This window comes from Lampetra planeri, chromosome 5 (genome assembly GCF_965212315.1).
Source record: "Lampetra planeri chromosome 5, kcLamPlan1.2.h2, whole genome shotgun sequence".
NCBI classification, from domain to species: Eukaryota; Metazoa; Chordata; class Hyperoartia; order Petromyzontiformes; family Petromyzontidae; genus Lampetra; species Lampetra planeri.
Genome location: NC_136111.1, coordinates 15,414,508 through 15,439,128, shown reverse-complemented (window position 1 = coordinate 15,439,128; position 24,621 = coordinate 15,414,508). Strand labels below are relative to the sequence as shown.

The 24,621-nt window shown below is 43.7% G+C and overlaps 1 protein-coding gene across 16 annotated transcripts in view; it reads left to right on the top strand.

The window, feature by feature from the left end:
- The window catches only part of LOC144718994 (MYND-type zinc finger-containing chromatin reader ZMYND8-like), a 64,046-nt gene extending 41,960 nt beyond the window's left edge, over positions 1 to 22,086 (top strand). For 10 of the 16 annotated variants that reach the window (XM_078594695.1, XM_078594694.1, XM_078594693.1 and 7 more), the window contains 18 exons: positions 1,296 to 1,351; positions 2,152 to 2,229; positions 3,468 to 3,583; positions 6,197 to 6,426; positions 7,984 to 8,175; positions 8,474 to 8,614; positions 9,945 to 10,100; positions 11,176 to 11,468; positions 12,092 to 12,479; positions 13,578 to 14,048; positions 14,452 to 14,735; positions 15,696 to 15,779; positions 16,604 to 16,682; positions 17,808 to 18,071; positions 18,705 to 18,901; positions 19,681 to 19,713; positions 19,897 to 19,986; positions 20,440 to 22,086. In XM_078594695.1, the coding sequence (XP_078450821.1) occupies positions 1,296 to 1,351; positions 2,152 to 2,229; positions 3,468 to 3,583; positions 6,197 to 6,426; positions 7,984 to 8,175; positions 8,474 to 8,614; positions 9,945 to 10,100; positions 11,176 to 11,468; positions 12,092 to 12,479; positions 13,578 to 14,048; positions 14,452 to 14,735; positions 15,696 to 15,779; positions 16,604 to 16,682; positions 17,808 to 18,071; positions 18,705 to 18,901; positions 19,681 to 19,713; positions 19,897 to 19,986; positions 20,440 to 20,526 (3,239 nt within the window). In that variant the 3' untranslated portion in view covers positions 20,527 to 22,086. The remainder of the gene's footprint in view (positions 1 to 1,295; positions 1,352 to 2,151; positions 2,230 to 3,467; positions 3,584 to 6,196; positions 6,427 to 7,983; positions 8,176 to 8,473; positions 8,615 to 9,944; positions 10,101 to 11,175; positions 11,469 to 12,091; positions 12,480 to 13,577; positions 14,049 to 14,451; positions 14,736 to 15,695; positions 15,780 to 16,603; positions 16,683 to 17,807; positions 18,072 to 18,704; positions 18,902 to 19,680; positions 19,714 to 19,896; positions 19,987 to 20,439) is intronic. The other 6 variants (XM_078594685.1, XM_078594683.1, XM_078594684.1 and 3 more) reach the window with 6 other exon arrangements.
- Positions 22,087 to 24,621: the final 2,535 nt, after the last annotated feature.

Here is a 24,621-nt window from a genome sequence, read left to right as displayed (position 1 = left end):
ATATATTTCCAAACTTGCTCGTTTACTGTGGTTTTCTTTCCTTTGTAAACAGAACGCTTGGTGGGGGCACACACTGTAACCCGTGCTTGAGTACACTTTCATTTGCGATAAGCGAGTGGTCCTGATAAGCCTGGTGTGGGTGGATGCCTGCCAAGTGGTAGTCTCTGGATAATCTGTGTATGTGTGGAAGGAAACTGTAGATTAGTGTTGGCCACAGACTTGGTGGTAATTATGTAATCTATTACAATAGTGCCACGTGGATCGTACACATTTACAGCTCATATTGGTCGTCAATGATAAAAGCTTCCAAATATAAACAGTTATTTTTAAATACAAGTACAATGTACTGCAGACTTAAACACATCAGTTAGTAAATACACTTTTAACATTGCTAGATTGCCAACAGTGACTGTATTGTTGCAGAACTAGCTTATCTATGACAAGTACACACAAAGATAAGCCTTCAATGGAGAGTTGCTTTGACTATACACTATTTTTTACATTTTGCATTGGACACAACAGCACAGGTCTCAGTGTTAAATCAACATAAAAATAGCAATAACATGGATGTATGTGCTCAAAAACGAACTTAAAGTATCTATTTCGATTTAAAGCTTTCGTGACTGCAGGGATTCATCTTCTTGGTTCTTTCGGTAAATTCATGTAGAAGGGAAATAATAAAAATAAACATAATAAAAAAAATAGTATGTTTTATTATTCATTATTTCCCTTCTATGTGACTGAAAGAACCAAGAAGGGAAAGAATCTAGCGAAGGCTGCTGCTACATATGGGATGTGGCATAGCCCAGTAGCAATGCCACTATTTTGGAGAGGTTCGTTGTTGTAATCCTGCTGCTGCTCTGTTCAATACTGTCAAGTTTCACAGTGGGCATTAAAAATAATGTGCCGCTGTCATGGTCCAAATTTACCAAAAAAAATGTGAAGTTATCCGCAAATGACTCAATTGTCATCTAGATGAGCAATCGTCACCCGTGACTACATTAACTTGGCAGGACCGTTCGGAAAAAGAATCACGAGGCTTTTGGTGAGGCTTTCCTGGGTAAGCAAACCTAATAATAAATATGTAATAACATACTTCAGGACATTAGTGGTCTCAAGACTGGAATTGAGAACCATTTGAATGTTTAATGAACAAAGCAAAATAATAATTGGGAGTCATTGGCTGCATATTGCTATTGCAGGGAAGTATTATGTCTTTGTATGTCCAAGGACACAATTTCTGTTTTCACATATTAATGGGCATTTCAAGTGACAATTGAATTCTTATTTTTCAGCCAATCATAAGCTGACCACCACTGCAAAAATGATCATCAAAATCTGTGAACATGAGGTGAGGCTGGAGTCTCAAGGATATCAACCACTTACACAGCATTTGGGTTCAAAAAATGCCTGAAATCCCTCATGTATAACTCCTTTGAAACTTAATGTGTCTACAAACATGTGATTTTCTTTTTACTGTATACTAGAATGTGATTGAAATATGCTGCAATATTTACACGGATTATCAAACATGCTTAATAGGCATGCACTGATTCATTGATTGATTTGTGGTGCTTAAACTCTCGGTACACGCATATAACTGTGCATATTAGAATTGGTTTTAGAGTTCATGAAAACTGCAACCGATACATTTAGACTGTGAGGGGTGAACGCGACGTTACAATACATAGAAAAAAACGTGAAAGGGTACAAACCAAACGGTACAGATGAGACAAAGAACCGATTGTTGCATCTTAATCGAGCCATCAATCTTGATTTGAAGCTTTCGTGACTGCAGGAATCCATATGCTTTGGTTCTTTCGGTCAAGTCACGTAGGTAGAAAATAAATAGATCACGACGTTTCGATCGCAACACAAGCGACCGTCATAAAACCAAGTAAATATCTGTTATCATAGGAGAGGGTTACTTGTTAGATGTGTACAAGTAGGTTTTTTGTCTTGTGGATGCGAAGACAGGCGATATTGTACTGTGTACACGTGGGGTGGGGGGGGGGTAGAGGTATCATATGAACGCCTACCTACACAAATATTTTTGGAATTCACCTTTTCTTAAAAGTCTTTTTTTTATTTCACACAACTATAAATGTAACTATTCTTCGCTGCTTTGTGTACCGTCTTGTGTGTGTGCAGATGAACGAAATCGAAGTGTGTCCCGAGTGCTACCTCTCCTCATGCCAAAAGCGAGACAACTGGTTTTGCGAGCCATGTGTACGTTGACGGTTTCTCATGCACTCTCCTACCCATGCCGCCCCCCTCCTCCTCCCTTGGTGGCACACAAAGAGATGCGTGGCTTCCTGCACCTCCGATTTAGTACGGTTGGCTACGTACAGTGCGAAAGACGTTCAACATGCATACGAGCAATGCATATATTTGCAAGTTGCTGCCTCCGTGTACAAATCCGTTGTGATATGGGGAAGCCTGCGGACTCCATAAGATGAGCATTTGCAGTGCGCACATACGTTTTGGGGATTTAAGGAGGAATATGTCACGTGACTAGCAATAGGTTCATAATTTTGATGATTTAATATTCAAGTAGAAAAATGCTAAAATCCTTACTAAAACGACATCACGTCCACGTCAACAGTGTGCGCGACAGGCGTAAAGTAAATAAAATAACTAGAACAAATTTTGCATCTCTTTTTTGTCTCAATATCTGTTGGTGTCTTTCCATGTGTCTCGATTTCCGTTTATCTTTGCATCTGCCTTTTTGCATTTCCATCTCTTCCTCTGGATCTCCGGGGAAACAGCTCAGTGCTGCCATCCACTGTGCAACAGCTATAACCCCATACAACGTTTTGAATGAAAAACACGGCTGACGTTACGTTATGCTATAGCAATGCCCAGTTTGCTACGTAGTGTAGGAGGAAGGAACTGCATGTTTGTCGAACAATGTACCGTAGATTGGTATAAATCCTGTGCAGTCCCGCCAGATTGTGGAAATTTATGAAATACCCTGAGTACATTAACATGAATGGTGGGCCTTTCATAGCTCATCGGATTCTTACAGGAAAAATAAAGATTCTACAAATTTTGATTCTGCCAAAACAAGATAACTAATGGGCCACCAGAGGCACTTCCATTCTCAGTGTTACAAAATAAATTATTTTTCATTTAAATCGAAAGCCCGAATTGTGACCATTTATCTAATCAACGGGACTGAATCTATCAATCCACCATTAATTGGAAGGCTGCAAGTTCATATGCTGGATTTTTTCCTACTCGCCTTTTGATCCATCTGCGGTTGATTAAAATGAGCGCCAGTTTTATGGAAATCAGCTGCAGTCATCCTTGGGAGAAACTGCCGTCCACCATAGAAATGTGGAATTTCCACCACTTGGGGTAAAAAGAAGATGAGCACCATCCCACGCTCGTTGAGCAGGAGAGACTCGGAGTTTATATCGAGGCTTCGGCGTGTAAATTGGCATGTCGATGTTGTTGGCTCACAGAGCATCCCGCACCCATTGGTTTGGGCCAAGCTCAAGGGCTTTCCGTTCTGGCCAGCCAAGGCCCTGCGTGAGCGGGATGGACAAGTGGATGTGCGCTTCTTTGGCCAGCATGACCGGTAAGTCTCTGCAAGTGTCATCCTCAGCCATAATCTGTCCACTGCTGGATGAAGCTGTTCCCAAGCCATCACCGTCTCTCAGTCCTGCAGTTCAACAAGTGTTGTGCTGTGCAAAAACTAAAGCATGATTTAATCTATAATCAAACAGCTTCATACCCAGTAGGTATTTAACAATTCATTGATATATAATGATACTTGGGGTGTATTCATCCAAAAGCATGCATGGTAATTGGCAAATTATGTTTCATGCAAAGGCTATATTCATGTTACCCTCATCCAGGTTAGAGAAGATTCTGTTCTTAATTGAATTGATAAAATTGTAGTGCGTGACCATAGGAAGGAGGGAGAGCGCAATTTTCCCAAGCCTAGCACCGAGGTGGTTCCCCAGTTTGTCCGATTTAAAGTTTAGTATTTTGTGAATTAGATAAAAAAAAGACTTCAAAACCCGGGTCAAGCGAGTTATTAGAAGCTCTGGTGACATCACTTCGACCTTTCTACTGTAGAATACACTTTAATAAAATGTTACAGTGACCTTGCGAGAGAGTGATTATGGAATGTTTGACCATAATTTTAAATACATTTCTGAATAAAAGCAGCTTGAAACCCATGTTGGACAGCCCAAGGACACAGCTTAGCAAGAAAGAATCTAACACTTCACCCTCCACCCACCCTGTCCTCAGTGAATCATCACTATTTGCCTGATTTCTGCAGCCTCATATCTAATTTGTTTCTCAAGAATCGTCGATGCTATTGCAACATTGTTTTAAGTATCAAAAATTGCAGTTTCTATCAGATCTCCCTGGAACTGCCTGTGGCCAGTTTCTGGAGGAGAGCATATATTGTGTAGTCTAACGTTCAGTTCGCTTTGTTGATATACTGTACATGTAAACAGCGGATGAGATCACAGCTTGCAAGTGACCTGTTCTTTTGAATGCTATTGTAGCAGAAACGTTTATGCAAGCAATAATGCAGAATTTCTTAATCCAAATGGCAAGATACACTTCAGTATGTTACCGCACAATAAAAGCATGAGATGGATACCTTGAAGGATGGCATATGGAATCTCTTGAACATGTTAAATTAAGCAACTAGACATCAGCATCCCCACAGCCAAAAGTAACCTGTCATACATGGTCGTCGCCCATTCAAGCACTATGCAGGCTCAAGCACACTTAGCATTCGAGACCTGACGAAATCAGGGGCATTACAGGTGGCTTAGTCATAATAGGCCACAAAGGTGGGCTTGGTGAGCGGCAGTGGTTAATGCCGATAAATACGATTATGCTTCCAAATCTATGCTTCCCACCTTCACTGGTGGAGTTTGGTTAAATAATCCCCAAGACCCACAAGGCATGGGGAGGCCCTCCGCCAACAGCAGTGGATTGACAAAAGGGGCTGTCCATGTATTACAAATCACCTGCATAAAAGTTTATGCTGCAGTACAGAATTTATAACAGGAGTGCCTTATATGCTGTGATCAATAAACATGTCTTGTATATGAACGTATTGGTGGTACACTGGTGCATGGTATACATTTTTATTTACATTTTTTGCAATTATTTATTTTCCGGCGATTTTCAACCCTGGTCAGAGTCTTGAGGGGTGCGTCAAATTTCAGTTCTCGTGATTTCGAAGCAGTCGGAAGGTTAATGTTATGAGCAGCTGAACATGAAGCTTCACAGTCTGTTGCCACATAGCTCCCAGGCTGATGGCAATTGGCTCCGTGTTTTGACTCGTGCCCTAGACAGATTTGACTAGTGCCCTAGACTTGGTCAGATGGTTCCTAACCCTAAAGCATTCAGGAGAAGTACGACACAATCCCAACGCTCTACTTGCCGTACTATCCATCGGCGGTCCAAGACGACGAAGGTGATGATGCTCCAGTCCCACCTCAGGCTTGTAAGGCAGGCAAGAAAGCTGCTGCTGTTGCTCCGGGCCCTCGCCCTCCTGGTCGGCCCAAAAAATTGTGTAGGCCGGAACTAAATCAACGGTCAATGTTGACATTTTCAGCAAGTCTCAGTCGACTGAATAAACCTTCGAATTGCATCAAACTTGGCGACAGTGTCAATTAAAGACTGATAAGCAGATTTGCGGATTCAAATTTAGATTTCGGACTGTTGTATGAAGACCAGAGTTATGGTGCACTTGTGTACGGCCAATACGTCCATATGCTGCTACTACATATGCCTCACCAAATGAATGATTATTAATAAGCGATAATAATACTTTACAGACTTTTGTCAATTCTTTGCTGGACGAAAGCCTCCCCCCCCCCCACTGTCGTGGGGGTTGTTTGACCATACGTCACCATGCTGGTTGGTGAAGGGTGAGAGCATAGACATTGGAGCATAGTACATACAGTACAACATTGCATCTTTCTGCACTGCCCTCTGCTGACAACAAAGCCCTGCAGGAGCCTACAACAAAAGGCCATTAAATGCTAATTTAATAATTTCACCTTACAGCTGATGACTGGTAAAAAAATATATGTTTAAAAAATATATAATAATTAAGGCCTGCAGTTTGAGAAGCCCCACCCTAAGAGAAGGCTAAGTATGTAGTCGTGTATTTATCGCTAGTGTTGACCTCGTTGATTGTCACGCCTGCATGCAGGGCGTGGGTGCCGGTCAGCAACTGCTACCTGATGTCCAAGGAGATTCCCTTCTCGGTGAAGAAAGCTCGCGGCATCTTCAATAACGCCATGTCTGAGATGGAGGTGTACGTGGAGAACATCCGCCGGCGTTTCGGCCTCTTCAACTACGCGCAGTACCGTACGCCCTACACGCCCGATACGCGCTTCCAGATCCTGCGAGACCCCGGGAGCGGCATGCAGCCCAGTCCAGGTGAGACGTTTGCCTGTGCCACCGACACCCACAGAGATGAGAACAGCAGTAGTGTTCTTTAATTAACCGGAACAGCAGCCTTGCTTCGTATCAAGATTGTTTACCGGCCGTGTGCTCTGTTGTGATGTTTTGCCAATTTGTGTAGTTTGGGCAATATTAAATGAAATAAATATATTGACAAATGGTGTTGTTTCACCACCGTAAAATAACATTTAAAACCATCAATTGGTATTAGAAATAGCAATCATCACCCCCTTCTGCAAAAACCTTGGTAGGACTCTCCTGAAAAAGAGTCATGTGACTCGGTGAGGATTTCCTGGTTAAACAAGTATAATAATTATAAATGATAATAATCATCCAATGGATTTCTGAACAATTGTATTCCAACAGTGTTTGTTTTTGAACAGCAAACTGATCCTGCGTATGGACTCATAAATGTATCTTGGTAAAATTTTATGAAAATGACGCGTAATGTATTTTATCAGCTCCGAGTCGTTGAGTTGACCCACAACTTAGATTATAATTCAATTTAAATTTTTGATTTTTGGTTTGCATGTTTTAAATGTGTGAAATAAACATGATTATCCTGTTTTTTTGTGGATTTTCTTTGGTTGTGTTATGATAATAACAATCATATAACACAATTTCTAAGGCAAATTTCACAAAACGGAAAAAACAATTTCCGGTCAAGAGGTCGGAGGTGCGAATTCGGAGGTGTGATATATAAGATCCTAAAGCAGAATAATTGTCAGCATAGCACTAATTTTATCAGCGCTGACCAAGATGTAATACTAATTTGTCCAATTACTGCTAATTATAGATAACTGGTGTTTTCAATTTTATCCTCCATGGCTTAAGTGTCCAGTAGAATATGGCCAGGTGCTATTATTAGCACGCATAAAGTTTGGCAGTTCAATTTGTCCGTGCAACATGAATATATTATTTCACCGCAGTTGGATTACTGGAAAGCAATAATTGAAAGTGAATTGACTTCTATATAAAAATGAATAGCCCTTTTGTTTAAAATTATGTATTAAATGACAGAACTGTACAAAGGCATCTACAGCAAAGAATTTTAAGCTGCCAGCGTGAAAATATTTATCGCGTGTTATTATTTTTGCACGGCATTTTATGGTTTGTGGCTTTTTGAGTGGCAGATTTGTGCCAGAAAGGTGCCACATGTTGACCTGAAATAAATCGACTTGGCTTGTGTTTGTGTTAGCATTTGATTTTTCAAAAGAAATTTTTTTGTCCGTGTGTTTACATGGGTAATGGCATGTCTGTTGCATGTGTTTTTTTTGTAAGGTAATGGTTGCGTGCATTGTGCGCTTATCCTTGCACATTGTCATAAGAAAATGCCTTGTGATTGTTGACACGAGTGCCCACTTGCATTTCCGTGAGTGCGTTTGTAAGCATGATGATCGTTTTTATTGTCCCTTTGCATGTGAACCTGCTTGTGTAGTTGGTCGTGTATGATTCGTAAGATGTCACTTAACAGTGCTTGCTTCCGTTGGTGCGTGTGTGTGCCCCTCCCCGCCAACATCCCGTGCCTTGCAGACGAGGAGGTCGAGCGGGGTAAGCTGTCCTTTGACATGGCTGCCTCACCCAAGGTGGTGCTGAGCCGTCTGGGGATGTCAGGTGGCTCCTTGGGCTACGGCGGGCACGCCTCCTCCGTGGGCACGCGCTCCCCGCTCAGCAACGTGTCGTCAGTCCCCACGGGCTCGGATGCTGAGACGGAGGGAGACCGGGGTGCGTACCGCACATCACAAACAGCGGATCCACTGCTGACTCGTGCATGCTCTTTGTGTGTGTGCGGCAAAGAATGGGGATTGTGGTTTGACTTTTAAATAGAGCGCTAAATTAATCTGTGCGAAGTTTGTTTCTTCACCTAAAATTATGGTAGTGACCATTATTATCTATTAGTAGTGCTTGGCGTCCATTTTGAACGCCATAAAAACGTGTTTTTAAAATTTGCCTGCTTTACGTGACACAGCTCTGTGCCCGTGTTCTATAGCAATAGCACGCTTTGTTGCATGTGGGTCTACAGGGTCACCGAGTACTCTCAAGGGCTCGCTTAAGGTGGAGAGCCCGGGTTCCTCCATCTCGTCATCAAGCCGCAATGTGATTCCTAAATCGGAGAAGCTGTCCCGCACCTCACCGGCCAGCAGCATCCTCAACCTCAAGCTGGGTGAGCGGCCGTGCGGCCACTGCCTCTCTCGCACCCAGCACACGGGTTGCAGCGGCTGCCCTTATTACCTGCCTGAAGTGCAAAGGCGGCTCCACCTCCCACGATGTCGAGCATTCATAGCCGAGTTTGAAGAAACGTGGATGAGCAAGAGGCTTGATGTAAAAACTCTTGTAATGTGTTTTTAAATTGACTGTTTTAACGTTTTCTGACTTTTCCCGAACCATTTTGGTTACATTTAATCATATTTTGTGAAATGTTCTCCCATTACCTCGACACTTTCGTTTCCTTAAGGAATTTTGTAGCTTGTAATGTATTTATGTGTTAAGTGCAATTTACCTTTTTATTTGGTATTATTCACATATTCTATTCACACATTTAGTATATTTGTTATTTAAATGGTTTCTAAATATTGTGTTCTTATTGTTCTTGATGTAACCCAGTTCGCGTTTGCAAAATGGGCAGTGCTGTTTCATATTGGCTCCGGGTTAAATACAGGATGCAAACTAATTTAGTGCCACCTAGCCATATCCTTTGAATTGGGGATTCTGAAACTTTCTGCCATGAACAACAAATTATGGACCGTACAATTTTCGCACTGCCCCATATCTAAATTTTAAGGTGGTGATTGTGCAATTCACTCTTAAAACAAACCAATTTAATGGTTAAATAATTTGAACTGAATCTCTAACGATTGCTCTTCATTGGTCATATACAATAACACTGACATGCCTGTCATTATGAGAGAATCCCCACCATAATATTAGGCTTATGTAGACCCAGAATGCTTTGTGGATTGGGTAAGGTGAAACAGGGTGCACGGCTATGTATATAACAGAATTTTAAATCTTACTTCGTATGTCCAACATGATGGCACGTTATATTTTTGTGCATATTAATGTCACGGATGTGTTACAAAAATGTGAAGCTCTTTATAGATATATCGATTAAAATAGATTATTACTCTTAAAACGTGCGTGTCAGAATCAATACATTTCAGTTCGTATATATGTGTTGTATGTAATTGTTTCACGTAAACCTTGCAGGTACTAGAAGCACAGAATTTACCACATTTGTTTCAAGCATTGATTCTTAAGTCAAATCGCGATGTCAAATTGTTGCGATTCATACAATTTTGAGGGAGGGCAAACCGCAACATGCATAGTAAAATACCAGCCTGCTTGCTGCACAAACGAGACACCTTGTTTCCGTTCGGGGTTGCGTCACGAAACATCGACGTCCATCGCCTCCCTTTTGAATCTCGCTCTGCTGTAGCAGCAGCACACTCACCCGGCGTGCGTGTGCCCTCTGTTCTGATTGCGAACTCGTCCAGACCGTAGCAAGGCGGAGATGGACCTGGAGGCGCTGAGCGAGACCGTGCAGCAGAGCGCCGCGCCCGTTGCCATGGCCCCGTCGCCAAAGAAACAAATCAAAAATAGCTTCTTCCTCAACCTCGACAAGACCATCGCCAACTGCAAAGCCTCCCTCGGTACAGCCACCTGTTATTTATAACACCCCCCCCCCCCTCCTGCCTATGCGTGTTAGTAGACTGAGCGAGGCAGGAGTAGTTACTATGTTACCGTCATGGTCAGTGCACCATGGGGACCAGGGAAGTCACGTCGGGTAAAGCGTAGTACTTTCATAAGTAACCACCAGCATTATCGGCTATTGTAGGTCTGGGGCTGTTAGGTGGTCAGGAGATGGCAGCGCAGCGTTGCTTTGAAGTCATCCGGACAGAATTTTGACTGCTTTCCCCTCGTGGGTTGTCCAGTATCCCCCCCCAGATGCCAAGCAGTATCAGCAAAACAACTACATTAAGCAAAGCTTTTCTTACCAATACCTTGCATTTTATTTACAGAAAACTGCTGTAAATGGAAAATTGCGCTTTTAAGTGTGTTATGCAACTGCCCACTGAAATTGAACAAAGCAACGATAAAAAGTTCGTGCACGAGGGTGCTATAAATGTCATGGCATTGTAGATGTAATCTTGAAGAGGAGACAGGAAGACAGCCACATGCTCATGAAACACATAAGTTTATACTTTTAATGGAACAAATTAGGGCAAAGTGTCGTGGTATTGCCTTGATGACCTCTCCTTTGAATGTTTTTGATGTTATTTGGACTGACAGCTACCTTTAGCATTTGGTGCCTAGTTCCTTTTTGGTGTTATTTGGACTGACAGCTACCTTTAGCATTTGGTGCCTAGTTCATTATACGGCCAGTGTAATATGAACAGGTTACAGCGTGCCGTGACCCTTGTTTAAACCTGTGATACTTGGGTACATTCTGAAGGGCCTTTGGTCGTTGCTGATGTTCATGATAACAACAGGTAATATCCCACAGCTGTTAACTTGTTGTGGTTTAACTAATAGTATTTTGTATGGGCTTTAGGAAATTAGTTAACTAGGAAAACATTTCAAGATAACCAAAGTGTATAAAAATTCATTGCACGTTTTGGAGCATGACATGTCGTGTGTTCCTACACAAAACGGGACGTTTAACCTTTTGCCATTTTTAAAGGTGCTTGTTTATGTCTCCTTGAAACTGCCCGCTCACCAACTCAGGCATCAAGAAGATGGCATCCGAGGAGCAGAGCGACTGGGAGATGTCGGAGAACTCGAGCGAGAGTGAGGCCGACAGCGTCGCCGAGGACGACGACGAGAGGGGCCTGGCTGCTCGACGGGCGCGGCGCGTGGCGGCCTCTGCCGCCTCGGCACCGGGCGCACTGGGCGCGGACGGCAGAGGCCGAGGACTCGGGGGTGGCGCCATTGCGCAGGGGGACGGCGGCGGCAACAGTGCTGGCAGAGAAGAGACGGCGGCCAGTGACAGCGGTGGTGTCAAGCAGGATCTGAGCCAGGTGAGTCGTAAGGGTGGGTCCAGGACACTTGGCTGGCTGCACACAGATATAACGTGAAGCATGCCAGTTTCTTAAGGGAGCCTCCATTCTATTCAGACATTCATGTGATACCGCATCCCCCCCCCCCCCACCAGGTGATTAGTACTTGTGGAGACCAGGCCACGTGCCGCTGCTGCAAATAACAAGAAGCCAGTCCAGTCCATTAAGGGAGTCTGAAATTTGTTAAGGAATGACTTGGCCAGTGTTTGTCAAATTCCAATCTTTGTGATCCCTCACGGTGCAGTGTGTGGTAGTTTTTGTATACTACAGGACAATACATGGCTTGATAGGCTGATGTCCAAAAATTTACGTAAAATGCAATTGATTATTTTTATTCTATTTGCTAATTCAGGAGTTGTATTCCCAGCTAAAGCTAATGTTAATAATCAGTGAGACATAAAGCAGTCTTGAATATTCTCATTCACCAACCCACGCTGATTAGCGTTTTGAAGTACTCTCAAATAACCCCTACGATTGACACTGTGTGGGGAAGCGCTGTACATTATTAAAATTAATATTAAAAATAGCTATCTCACCATAGTGTCTTTTGTCGTTTATTTTGAATGCGTTTTCACGGCTACTAGAACGGGAATATGAGCGCCAGGCAGGACAAAGCGGGCAAGGAGAAACCCTCCGGACGGAGGGATGCAGCTTCGAGCAGCCCAAGCGATGCTGATGAGAAGCAGGCACATCGCTCCCTGCGTGTGCGGGCGGCTCCCTGCAAGGAGGAGGATGACGACGACGGCGACGATGACGACGACGACGACCCAGACTCGCCGCACTCCCTTGGCCTGGACAGCGACTCGGAGAGCGAGCTCGTCATTGACCTGGGGGAGGAGAGCCGCGATGAAAGGGGAGCACCCCCGCCATCCTCACGGCGAAAGGGCAGGAATGGCGAGACAGGGAAACAGACGAGCCGATCTCCACCCCGAAAAGAGGCACCCTCAAATTCCACGCAGCGTAGCACAAACAGTGAGTCGCTTGTTGTGCTGTGCCTTTGGCCGCTTTACGCGGAACATGGGTGGTGGGGGGGGGCGGCACTGCGCTGTAGCCTTGTTTCCCACGCAAAAGACGAACAAGAGAAATGGCTATGAAAGTTGGGTTGTTAAAGTGCGCCGAGGAGTGGCATAGAAGAGTTATTTTCTGTCAAGTTAATTTTATTGTAAGCAGACATTGCCTCATGCTCGTAAGTGCATTTGAATATTACTATAAACAGTGAAACCTTGGATTGCGAGTAACTTGGTCTGCGAGTGTTTTGCAAGACGAGCAAATTTTTTAAATAAATAATAATTTGATAAACGAGCGAGGTCTTGCAATACGAGCCGTATGTACAGTATACGCTTTGTCTGCCGAGCGTCACGTGATCAACTGAGCCAATGGTTCTTCTCTCTCTCGCTGCGGGATTGTGGTTAATCATCTCCCATGCTCGGTCTCAGTCGGCGTGCCTCACTCGTATGGTCAACATCCATGCGAGTGTAGACTGTTTACTATAGTGTTGTGACCACGTGTGTGTGCGTAAAGCATTTTTTTATTTTGTGTCCAAGTGTAGTTACTGTTCTTTAGTAACTGTACTGCAACAATGCTTTTTGCCTCCTCAAAAGGAGGCAAAAGCAAGTCATTGGATAGGTTCCTTGTTAAAGTCGCACAAAAAGAAAAAGATTACAGTGAGCCAACAGATGGCAGTGATTCCGTTACTGACAGTGAAAGTCGTCCTACACAATAACCCCCCTCCTCCTCTCCCCTCTCTCGTCTCCCTCACACCAGCCACGATTACATTTCATTAATACATTTGATTACTTTATATTAATTTTAAATACAAATATACAGTATTTTGTATTAATCATTTTTATATGAATATTTTTGAGTTGTGGAACGAATAATTATTTCTAATGGGGAAATTCGCTTTGATATACGAGTGCTTTGGATTACAAGCACGTTTCCGGATCGAATTATGCTCGCAATCCCAAGGTTTCACTGTACTCATAGGCAGATCTAAGAGTTGATTGTTTTAAACGTCATTACAGAGCTTTTCCCAGCGTGCCTGTGCTATGCGCGTATATGTCACTGCAGATCGTGCCAGCTCTTCGGCAGGCCCCCCACCAGCGGCCAAGCTCCTCGAGCCCTCATCCACTGGTAAGGAGAAAACCTCCACTGCAAACCCCAAGCCGTCGTCCTCCTCGTCTTTCTCCTCTCCTTCCGCCTCGCCATCCATCACCTCCCCACCAGCCATCGTCTCCACCTCATCTGTCACCCCAGCCACCCCTGCAACGGTGGCAGTCGTGAGTCCCATCAAGAAGCAGCGGCTGCTTCTGCCCAAGGACAGCGCTGCAGGACAGGGTACTACTCCCAGTGGGTCTGCTGCCGCTGCCGCCGCCACCGCCACCACATCCACCACAACAACCACTCGCTCGTCTTCCTGGGCAGTCCCCGGCAAGTTCCAGACGTCCTCACAGAAGTGGCACAACCAGCGGATGCAGAGGCAGCAGCAGCAACAGCGAGAAGGGATGGGCTCGCGCTACGCCACCAGGCAGGCAACTAAAGGTCAGAAGGCCTGAAAATATACTCGCAAATATGTACATCGTTGCCGTTATCGTTAATCGTCCATTTTTATCGTCTTGTCATTACTGTCATAAAAATCAGCAATATTTCTGTAATCGTCTCCGACATCATCGGTAATGTTTTTGTCATCGTGACCATTTTTATTTACAGTCTACAGTAAAACGGGTTCAGATATACTTGTTAGGAGATTTGATTTGCAAGAGAAATGCATCGAATTTTAAAACACCAGTATAATCGTAAAATGTATGCTATTATGTAATACATAGTTTCCTTCATTCAGTGAATTGTTAACAAGGCCACTCAAGCACTAGTAAAATTGCGCCTTTGTATTATGCATAACATGTACTCCATGTCTGTGTTCCCCCCTTGCTTGTTCATAATGCAGCCACCCAGGAGAAAGATATCCTGCCAGCACCACCCCCAAAATCCACCCCAACTGTCACCACGGCGACAGTCACCCTGGTTACCAGCTCGTTTTCGGGAGCAACCTCATCTGCCGGGAGTCGGAAGTTGCCTGCAACTGGCGAGGGTGGGGGCGGTGGTGGGGCAGGAGGAGCAGCAGGGGGCGCAGGGGGTGCTAATATCCCCCCCCTCTCCAAAGCCGAAACTACCAGCGTTGGGAGCAACTCTGCAGAGGTGGCGGCTGACATCGCCAAGTACACGAGCAAGGTGCGGGGAGACGAGTCTCGCTGATGCGTGCATGGGTTTGGCTTGCAACTGGGCTAAATGGTTGGTTTACGGAAGCCCTCTTTACACAAAAGAAAATAAGCCAGTTCACTGCATTTATGGTGAATGTAATGGGCCCCCAGTAGCCGCAGCAGTCACGTTTTAGTGAACTAGTTAACTCACAATTCATTCCATGCATTGTGGGTGTAAGGTAAATTTTAATCGAGTCATCGATCTGTCGGTACACTACTGATTACAAATCATAACCTACCTGAATGAATGACGGTAGGTTATTTTGTATCGTCAGAACGATTGGTTGCTCTGGAGTTTATTTTCTTTTGTGTAAAAATAGCTGTTGTCTCTGTCGCAGTGCTTGGCAAGGTAAGGTGTGTGTAGAGATTTGAAATGAAAGGGAGGCTCTGAAGGGAGGCTCAGAAACGATAGTTCATTCCATAATAGTTGCTCGCATGAATAGTGCGGTCTTAGTTTGCAAAAAATTGGTTTATATGTTGCAGTAGTAATGAAGCCATTGCAATTCAGATTAAGCCAATGTATGCCAGCTAAGTTATACATTAACAATTCAAACACAGCGACAGCAAAATGTAAAGTTATGCACATAGCTTAGGAGGGTTATCTTGTCTGCCATTGTCATTCTGTTACCATTTTTCAGCTTCATTTCATTTACATTTTTTTTTTGTTTCTTTTTTCATTTCCAATTATTAACTCCTATTTTTCACTCTTTGGTCAGGCAAGCAGTTAAAATTTACAGTAATTCTCTACCACGGCATAGTGCTATAAAACAGCAGCCTTGGTGGTAGAGAAAAAGCTCAAGTGGCAATGGAGGAGCAGTGTTACTGACAAATACTTCATTCCTTACCCATGCAGGTTGCGTGACTTAGACGGGTTATCGGGTCGGCCCGGAAGCAAGGGCTAAGCTCATTGCTTTCTAATGCGTTCTGTTAGCAGATGATGGAAGCCATCAAAGGCACCGTAACGGAGATGTACAACGATCTGTCTTCGGGTTCTTCTGGAAACACTCTAGCGGAGGTAAAGACTGCCTGCCTTTCTCTGGGCCTTTCGTAGCGTCTTATACCAATGTGAATCAGACAGAGACATCGCAGCTGCTTTGCCTGCCTTTACTGGTTGAGAAAGATTTCTGTGGCTTGCTTGAGGGAGGCACCCAGGGTGATGTGGGGGGAGGACAGGGAAAGTTATCTTCTCCCTGCCCTGTTCGTTTGACAGACTATGGTAAGGGAAAGTAGAGCTTTGTTTGCATGCGCACTCTTACGCAAATGGAATGCTCAAGCCTCCCCGTGTCACAGCAGTCGCCTGTGCTGTTTAATAAGCAATGCTGTGGTGTGTCCAGGTTATAGCAATGGTTGCAGAGTGCTAGTCCTTGTTTGCAATAGTCCATGGGCTGGAGCATTACTTTCTAGCACCTGAGGTGGCAAAACATGAGATATATTTATTGGCCCAATAACATGTGTATTGTCCCCCCCTCCAACACCCTGATAATTAAATGTCCCGTAAAATCAGGGTGAACATTTTGTGAACATTGTGGTAAATGTAACCACGTCTAGTGGTTACAGGGGTCACGTGATCCCATAACTTATAACATATATGAATCTGATATCGTTAGCTTAAAAATCTATACTTGAATGGATGCATCGTTATTCCACTCGAAATAATCCACTCATTTGTAATGAACATATAAATATCACTACCACTGAAGTTTTGCCACCCCAAGTGGTACGGAAAAGTATAATATCTGATATTTGGGCGCCCATGGGCTACCACAGTACGAACGTTGGGTGTCCATAATCCCCGCGATTGTTGTGCTGTATTCATCTACGGAATTTCCTTTTCCACAGATAAGAAAGTTAAGGATAGAAATTGAAAAGCTTCAGTGGCTTCATCAACAGGAGTTGTTGGAAATGAAGCACAATGCAGGCAAGTTACCGTTGGAATCACACACATAATCCCTGGTGCAATCCAATGCGCTGACCAAATTGGCAGCGTTCATGTTGTTTTTAACTACCTTTATTTTGACCAATACACTTATTTTCCACCATACGTAGCCGACCGTGCTAATCAAAGGTGTGGGTGAATGAGAACAAACCACGTATAGTAGACTCTCTATAATTATCCGCGTGCGGTTTATCCGATTTGCGGATTAACCCCGAACCTGAAATTTTTACATAAATGAATAACTCGTGGATTTTACCTTAACCAAAATGAATAATCTAAAAACATTTTTTATTCTTGGAAATGTTTATTCATGCTTAAACTAAAACATGTATTGATCCGTCGATTCTTTACTACATTTTTTTTGTTCATTAACAAACTCTATTTTCTTCATTTAAACTTAATTTATACCTATATTAGTGGTTTTTGGCATAGAGATCCACGGAAAATGGATATTTGTGGATTATCGGCGATTTTAAATTATCCGCGGCCATCCTCCCCGTCATTAGCGAGGATAATTGAAGCCTATTGTATTTAAAAGGATTTTTTTAAGTACAAATATTCACATTTGTTGATTGGTTTGTTGTCCTTCCCTCACACCTCTGTTGAGCACGGTTTGCAATGTGCGGTGCGAAAGAAGTTCAACATATTTCTTTAAAAAAAAATTCCTCATAAATGAGTGTGGAGAGCAGTGCTCATCCTCTTGTTTTGCAGCCTTGAGCCAGTGGTGGGAATTGTAATGGGCAGGGCATGCCTGTCCATAATACAACCATGATTGACTTTCCACAGACAGTGCTGTCCGTCATCAGGGCCATAAAGGGAGGGGCAGTTGGGGCATTTTACCCCAGACTTCAGGTCCAAGGGGACATCAAAGGGCCATGGAGGGGAAATGAGAAGGGGCCTCATCTGGCAATTTGCCTTGGGCCTCGAAAATATTTTTGACAGACCTGTTATACCATAGGAAAGTGGATTTTCCACCACTGGCACGGGATCTGCTATGGGCACCAACCCATGTTCACTTTGACCATGTTGACGCTCACTTATTGAGCATCCACTGCCACGGGGGGCCCCGTGCTGAGGGGAGCGTGCGCGTGCGTCCTCTTCCCTCAGAGCTCACCATGGCGGAGATGCGGCAGAGCTTCGAGCAGGAGCGAGACCGGCTAATGGGCGAGGTGCGCAAGCAGACGGAGATCGAGAAGCTGGCCGTGGTGGAGGAGACCAAGAAGAAGCAGTGGTGTGCCTACTGCCGCAAGGAGGCAATCTTCTACTGCTGCTGGAACACCAGCTACTGCGACTACCCCTGCCAGCAGGCGCACTGGCCCGAGCACATGAAGACCTGCACGCAGTCAGGTGGGGCTCAACCCGCCCATCTCGGTACGCACGCCGGTTTGGTTTCATTTGGATTCTTGCAGTGCTCGCTAATTCTGGGTTTCCAAATTCACAACACTCGGTCTGAGATTCCAGGAACAGGCGAAATAACTTAGGTTATTCTCGTCACATGTAAATGAACGAGTAGTAACTCACTGCTATGCCAGTAACTGACATGGTGTCCTGCGAGTTGTTTGCCGTTTTGGCAGGAGTAACCTGATTTTAACTGTCATTGGATAGAATCTGTTACATTTAGCTAATTTTTACTGAGTCATTGCATCTGAAATGCATATATTCAACATTTTGTAAAGGAGGTTTAAAATATTCTTCTGTTTGCAAGTAGATTCACCCTCATGAATGAATTATCAAAAGCTAAAATACTTTTTTGGGTTTAAAGTCAACTTACGAGTCAAAGGAATCCCTGAAGTGTTCAAATTTTACTAGCAGTTCCTAAACAATAGCAGGTCCACCACAGTAGACATTACTCACGAGAGAGGCTTAGAAATGTCTCCTCACCGGTTAATTTGGTTTCGGTTTTGGCAAGGGCAAATAAATAGTAACTAACCTCATTGCTTTGCCCAATCGCTTTTGACCACGAGTGTGTTTTGTCCCCTTGCTGTGCCCCGCGGCTGGCTGCAGCGAGCACCCAGCCAGAGGTGGAGGCAGAGGCGGTGCCGGAGACGGCGGTAAAGGTGACGGCCCAGCAGGTAGCTACTGCCACCTCCACGGCCACGCACACGGAGGGAAAAGTGGCGGCGGCGGTGGTGGTGGCGGCGGCAGCGACGGCGATGGGGGTGAAGGAGCAGGTCAAGGACAAGGGACAGGAGAACGTTACGGTACGCCGAGCGGGGCAACCGTCCTGCTCACAGCTGCGTCGCCACGTGGCGGCACTCGCCCCCCATGTGTCATTCATTCACGCAGCGCGCTCATTTGTTGAAATGTCTCTTAGATAGTAAAGCCGTACTGTGTGCTCTAAGCAATGTAGTGGTTATTCGATTCATCTCTTGAAATAGCTTCTTGCACTTTACAGTATGCACTTCCAAAATGTGCACGTAATAATTCATTGTTTGCGAATCATGCTGATTAAATCGCATGTAGGTGAAATTGTAGATTGAGTTATAACCAGTAAGAACATTTTGAGGCCTGCGGGAATATGAATGTCAAAGAATATCCAGTGATGTGAAAAATATTGTATCAGAAAGGTAGCATTTAGCAGGTAGTACAGAAAGTAGGTTGCAGACATTTGAGGGGATTTAGCATTACCCCCTCATATAAATGGCATGTCGCCATACATTGTCATTTCCTACCCAAACACATTAAAGCTCCAAGGATTGCTCACATCCCTAGTTAGACCCTGTACTGATTATGCAGACTGGCATGGCCCTGTGAGTGATCCATATTGGAGTGATGTGGTTTTATTGTATATGCCTATTCATGTTCAATGCACATGAAGAGGCATAAAACTGTGTTTAGTTTCTACTTAACCCGCACCTCCGATTAGCACGGTTGGCCAAGTACGGTGTGAAGGAATGTTTACATACATACATTAATGCAATTTATTATATTACCTTTGCAATGGTGGTGAGTCAATACATTTTCTGGCATTTTCTCACAGGTTAAATTCATTCCAACAAGCCCGACTGCCCAGGTATTATGAATGACAGTGCGCACTAACAATGGCATCGTAGAGATTAGTGTCTTCCAACCTAACTCTTTTGTGGCGTGTGGTGTCTTTCCCAAAACTTCTCCCCAATGTGAACCAGTTGCTTTTATGCATCAACATCTTTTCTGCTGTGCGTGATTAATTCCACACGGTCTCATTTGTTTGCAGATAGTGACCAGCGTATCCACAAACCAGCCCATAAAGTTGATTCCTGTGCAACCACAGACAACGTTCATCCAGACAACACAGCCCACAATTGTAAGTGGTAATCATAATGAGAATAAAGTAATTTATCCAGAAACCCCTCCCTGAGTCTTGGAACTGTTACATGGGAGGATCCTGCATTGAGATGCTTGGCCCAATTTATTTTTTAAAGACTGTTTCGCATATGGAGCAACTCGTGCATTAAAAGAGGTACCGTGAAAATATCTGCAGAGACGCTTTTGCAAAATGACTTTATTTTGATTCTTGGGCATTGCCTAGCCTGCTGAGGTTGGGTTTTTAACAAATATGCACAGGCCCCACCAACCTTCACCTAGAAACACTAGGGTCACAGGCGTGTATTGCTGTGCCCAGTAAGCAGCCTCAAGATTCACTGGCTTGGCTTTGCCCCATCGCAGAGGTCACCAGTGGGGTTCGGCTGCTTGCGCTCGGTATACCAGACTATGCACCGCGAACACGTGCACATTTATCTCTTTACTTTCCCCACAGGCCATCCCGGTGGTGATGGGAACCGCTGTGAGGCAAGGTGTCCAGTACGTGCAAACTAGCATGCCGCTGCAAGTCCGCCGGCTGTGAGGGGCCTCGAGCATGTTTATACTGTATATGCAAAATTCCCTGAACTGTTAAGACAAGAATACAAGCTCTTGCAAAGAATCGTTATTTGAACACCTAAGAAAAACCGAGACTTGATCACGCCAAGAAAACTGTTGATCTGAGAAGACTGAAACTGAACGTGATCAGTTTAGCAGAAATTTTAATAGAAGGATTGTGATGCAATCAAGAATTCTGGATAATTCAACAGAAGCTGGAATATGCTCTTCTTGCCACTACTCCCCAATTTGTCTACATCACTTCACTCCAAGACTTACAATTTTTGTAATAATCAAATACCCTCAGAGCCTGGGGTAATCCACACTGCCAGGTATGCTGTACAAAGGTCAAGCCATCGGTGAAGACGCCTGTAAATTGTTGTACGTTCATGACACTATACAAGGCCAATGTTAAAACGTAGGTGCTGTATCCAGGACTTGTAAATAAAACAAAAAAGATTGTCATGCTCACCGACGACAAGCATGCACCTGCTGCTCCATTAACATATACGACGTGTGTTTTTGTTTACAATAATTTTTTGGAATAAAAGAACAAAGATGGAACATGAAGAACACAATTCAGAGGTTTTGCGCTTGGGTACGTCACTGTATAAGACCACTGGGATGTGACCAATGTATGTCCACGTTGACATCTGTGCTTTATCTCGATGTAGCCCTTCAAAATAGAAACATGCTAAACCCGGTAGTATGCAGTCAGTCTCAAATGACAGTAGTTTTGTAACACAGTGTTTAATGCATATAAGGGAGAGCATGTGCGTACTTGATTTCTTGTGCTGAGAACGAGTTTAGGGTGGAGTTCACCAGGAATGCTTTCTGTGCTATTGCAGGGAGTTTTATATATATATAAATTGTAAGCTGTGAAATGTACATAGTTTCGCTTCACTACATTTGTAATAAACACAGGGGCCAAGAGCGGCTGAAGTGCTGCACCCCCTGACTGGGTTGGTGGCAGCACAGAGCTCCACAGGAGCTCGTGGTTGTGGATGATGGTGCAGCAGTGCATGTGTCTACCCCAGTGGTAACAGTCGCCCGTTTGTTTGCGGTGGGAAAGTCCCCTTATAGGGGGCTCTGAAACGTCCATTGCAGACAATTTATCTCGTGTCACAATCGGCTTTGTGTAAACTGCACGTATGTCTTTGCTTATTAAATAAGAAATGGATATTCCTCCTTAATTATTATTTTTTTACCAGACCTTCATAATTGTATAAAGAGCAGTTTAAACAGCACTTGTGTACATATAGAGAACGATAGCATTGTTTTGTAAAGTATTTCTGCGATTATTCCCCAACGAATTTTTGGGAGATGATAATGGCTGACACAGGTGGCATACTTGTGATCCTTGAAATGTAACGCTGGAGAACATTTTATGGATATTTTTTAACAGTCCACATTGTTTCTGGAACAGCAAGTAAGAGTGTTGTGTGTAACTTGCGGTATGGTCTCACCATAAGATACCTTATGAATGAATGTATGTTTTGTAAATTTAACTTTATTGTTTTGAATATTAAACCTATATGCTTGAAAATTGGTGTGTTACGTTTTTTTTTATCATAGATTTAAAACAGGATTAACAAAAAATTAGCACGCCATTAGCCCTAGCATATATGATACATTTAATAATGGTTATTGCTGGATGGTAGCATGTTTTACACAAATATTGACTTCTAAGAAATTATAATAAAAAGTGCAAATGTGGACATGTAATGAGCACATGAAATGTTCAGTATTTCACAGCAGTGTTTTGGCTTTTGTCAAAAGTATTTATGTTTAGGTAAAAAGTGTACAAGGGAGTCGCTATGTAAAATACACGAATACTTTACATTTACAATAAGGATGAGAAAGTGATGTAAATCTGACACCTGCATTACTTAAGGAAGCAATGCTAAAGTCAAATGGAATGATATATTAACCAGGTAAGACCAGATCTCAAGCCTTAAGGAGAGCCGAGTTTACTCTAGCAGATTCCTAAACGGCCGCCTGCCGTTACCATTTATTCCACTGTTACAAATTTTTTTTGGTTTTTTGGTAGCAAGTGTTGTTTTCCAAATTGCTTATGCCTCAAAAGTACAGAAAATGGCTTATTCCCCACCTATTTTCTGTGAGAACGTGTGCATTTGTGTTTTTCCTTCATAAGCATAAGCAATTAGAAAAGAACACTTACTACCCAGGAACAAAAATCGTGTTACATAGTGTTATTAAACCACAGCCATTGCTTAAGACTAAAATATCGAATGTGCAATGCATGTTTATCATTTGCATGCGAAATGGGAAGGCGTCACAACGTGCCCACATTGTGCTGTACCTTGGGCTGTCAGAGTAACAATATTGAGTGATAGATGCATTCAAACATCACAGGAGGGGTGGAGTGATGCTCCAGGCAGTGGCGCCACTAGGGGGGTGCGGGGGGTGTGGAACGCACCGGGTGACACCATCAGAGGGGGTGACACCAAAATGACTGTCTATGACAATTTTTGTGCAGTGTTTCTGCAGAAATTTGTTTTTTATTTTAAAAAATCCCCGTAGTTATATCAACATTTTTTTTCGTAAGCCCAGCTTACATTTACTGTTTCAATATACCTACAAGGCTTATAATCTATGCTAATTTACTTTTTGAACCACCTAATGCTCTCAGATCAGAGCTGTCATTGTTACCCAACTGCAGTGACGCTTCGAGTCACGTGGTTTCGTCTGCCACGCGCTGCGAGCACGCGCTGTTGTTTTCGTTGCTGCTCGTGTTTTTATAGTCGCTGGTTTTGTCAAATTGTCTTGTGTTTTAGCTACAATGTTGTGCTAATTAGTATTTGTGAACCTATTTCAATAACTTTTTTGAGAATGAAGTAATTAAAGGAAATATGTATAATTTAAAGGTGTAATTTAAATTTGATATTTGTTTATGTGACTACTATTGCCATTACATTCAGTGATATTACGGGAATTATGATGTACGAGTAACATTAGTACCAAAAACATTACTAATGATTTTGTACGGTCTGGTACGGGCGGAGGTCCATGAGGGGTGACACCATGAGCTATCCCACTGGGTGACACCAACCCAAGTGACGTCACTGATACTACATCCACCATTCATGCACAGCCCGCTTTTGTCCAGTGCTAGCGTTTGTTGAGGGTTAACATTTGCGTCAGATGCCTTTGTTTTAATGTGTGTTGTACACGGCTGTAGTTGTTAACTTGCGACGCAACCAAGTCCACAACGTTGAAATCCGCAAATTGCAGTGGGAAAATAACTTCCCTCCGCACGCAATGAAACAACAGGTTTCCCTCGCCATGTGCGGTTAGATGCGTTCCGACAAAGGGGAACAGCGAAACTGCACGAGGCGGCTGTCCGCCGAGTTTCGCAATGTTGTCCCACGTCCGATCACATAGCCAAGGGGCCGTCCATAAATGACGTCACGCGATTTGAGACGATTTTTGAACCCCCCCCCCCCCCTAGTCACACAAAAAGTCAGACCCCCCTCAAATAAGACGTCACAAAGCTCTGCCCCCCCCCCCCAAATAAAACATGCTTCAAATCGTCTTCTTAGGTTTTTTCGGTAAAGTCACGTAGAAAGTAAAATAAAATAAAAACAAAAATCACGACGTTTCGGAGGCAACACAAGTCTCCGTCATCAGGTGGGACCGTCACACCTAAGAAGATGATTCCTTGCAGTCACGAAAGCTTCAAATCTAGAATTATGCTTCAAATCGCTTTAAACTATTGTCATTGTAGTGCGTATTTAATGTGGCGCTGCACTCTGATGTTTTAGGAGAAAACATTTATTAAAAAGTCTATTTAATTAAGTAGAACGTGTTGTCTATATTTAAAGTTGCGCATTTTGATGTGACGTCACATTTCTCAAGCCCCCCCCCCTCGTCACACATCGTCACATGTCTGACCCCCCCCCCCCCTAGGTGCGTAACGTCATTTATGGACGGCCCCCCAAGGGGTCGGCAAACCAAAATAACAAGCACCAATTTTTTATCGACCAATTCGGAATAAATTGGTTCGGGGGGAGGGGTATGGGGGGACGGGGGGGGGGTAAGGGGGGGACGGGGGAGGTAT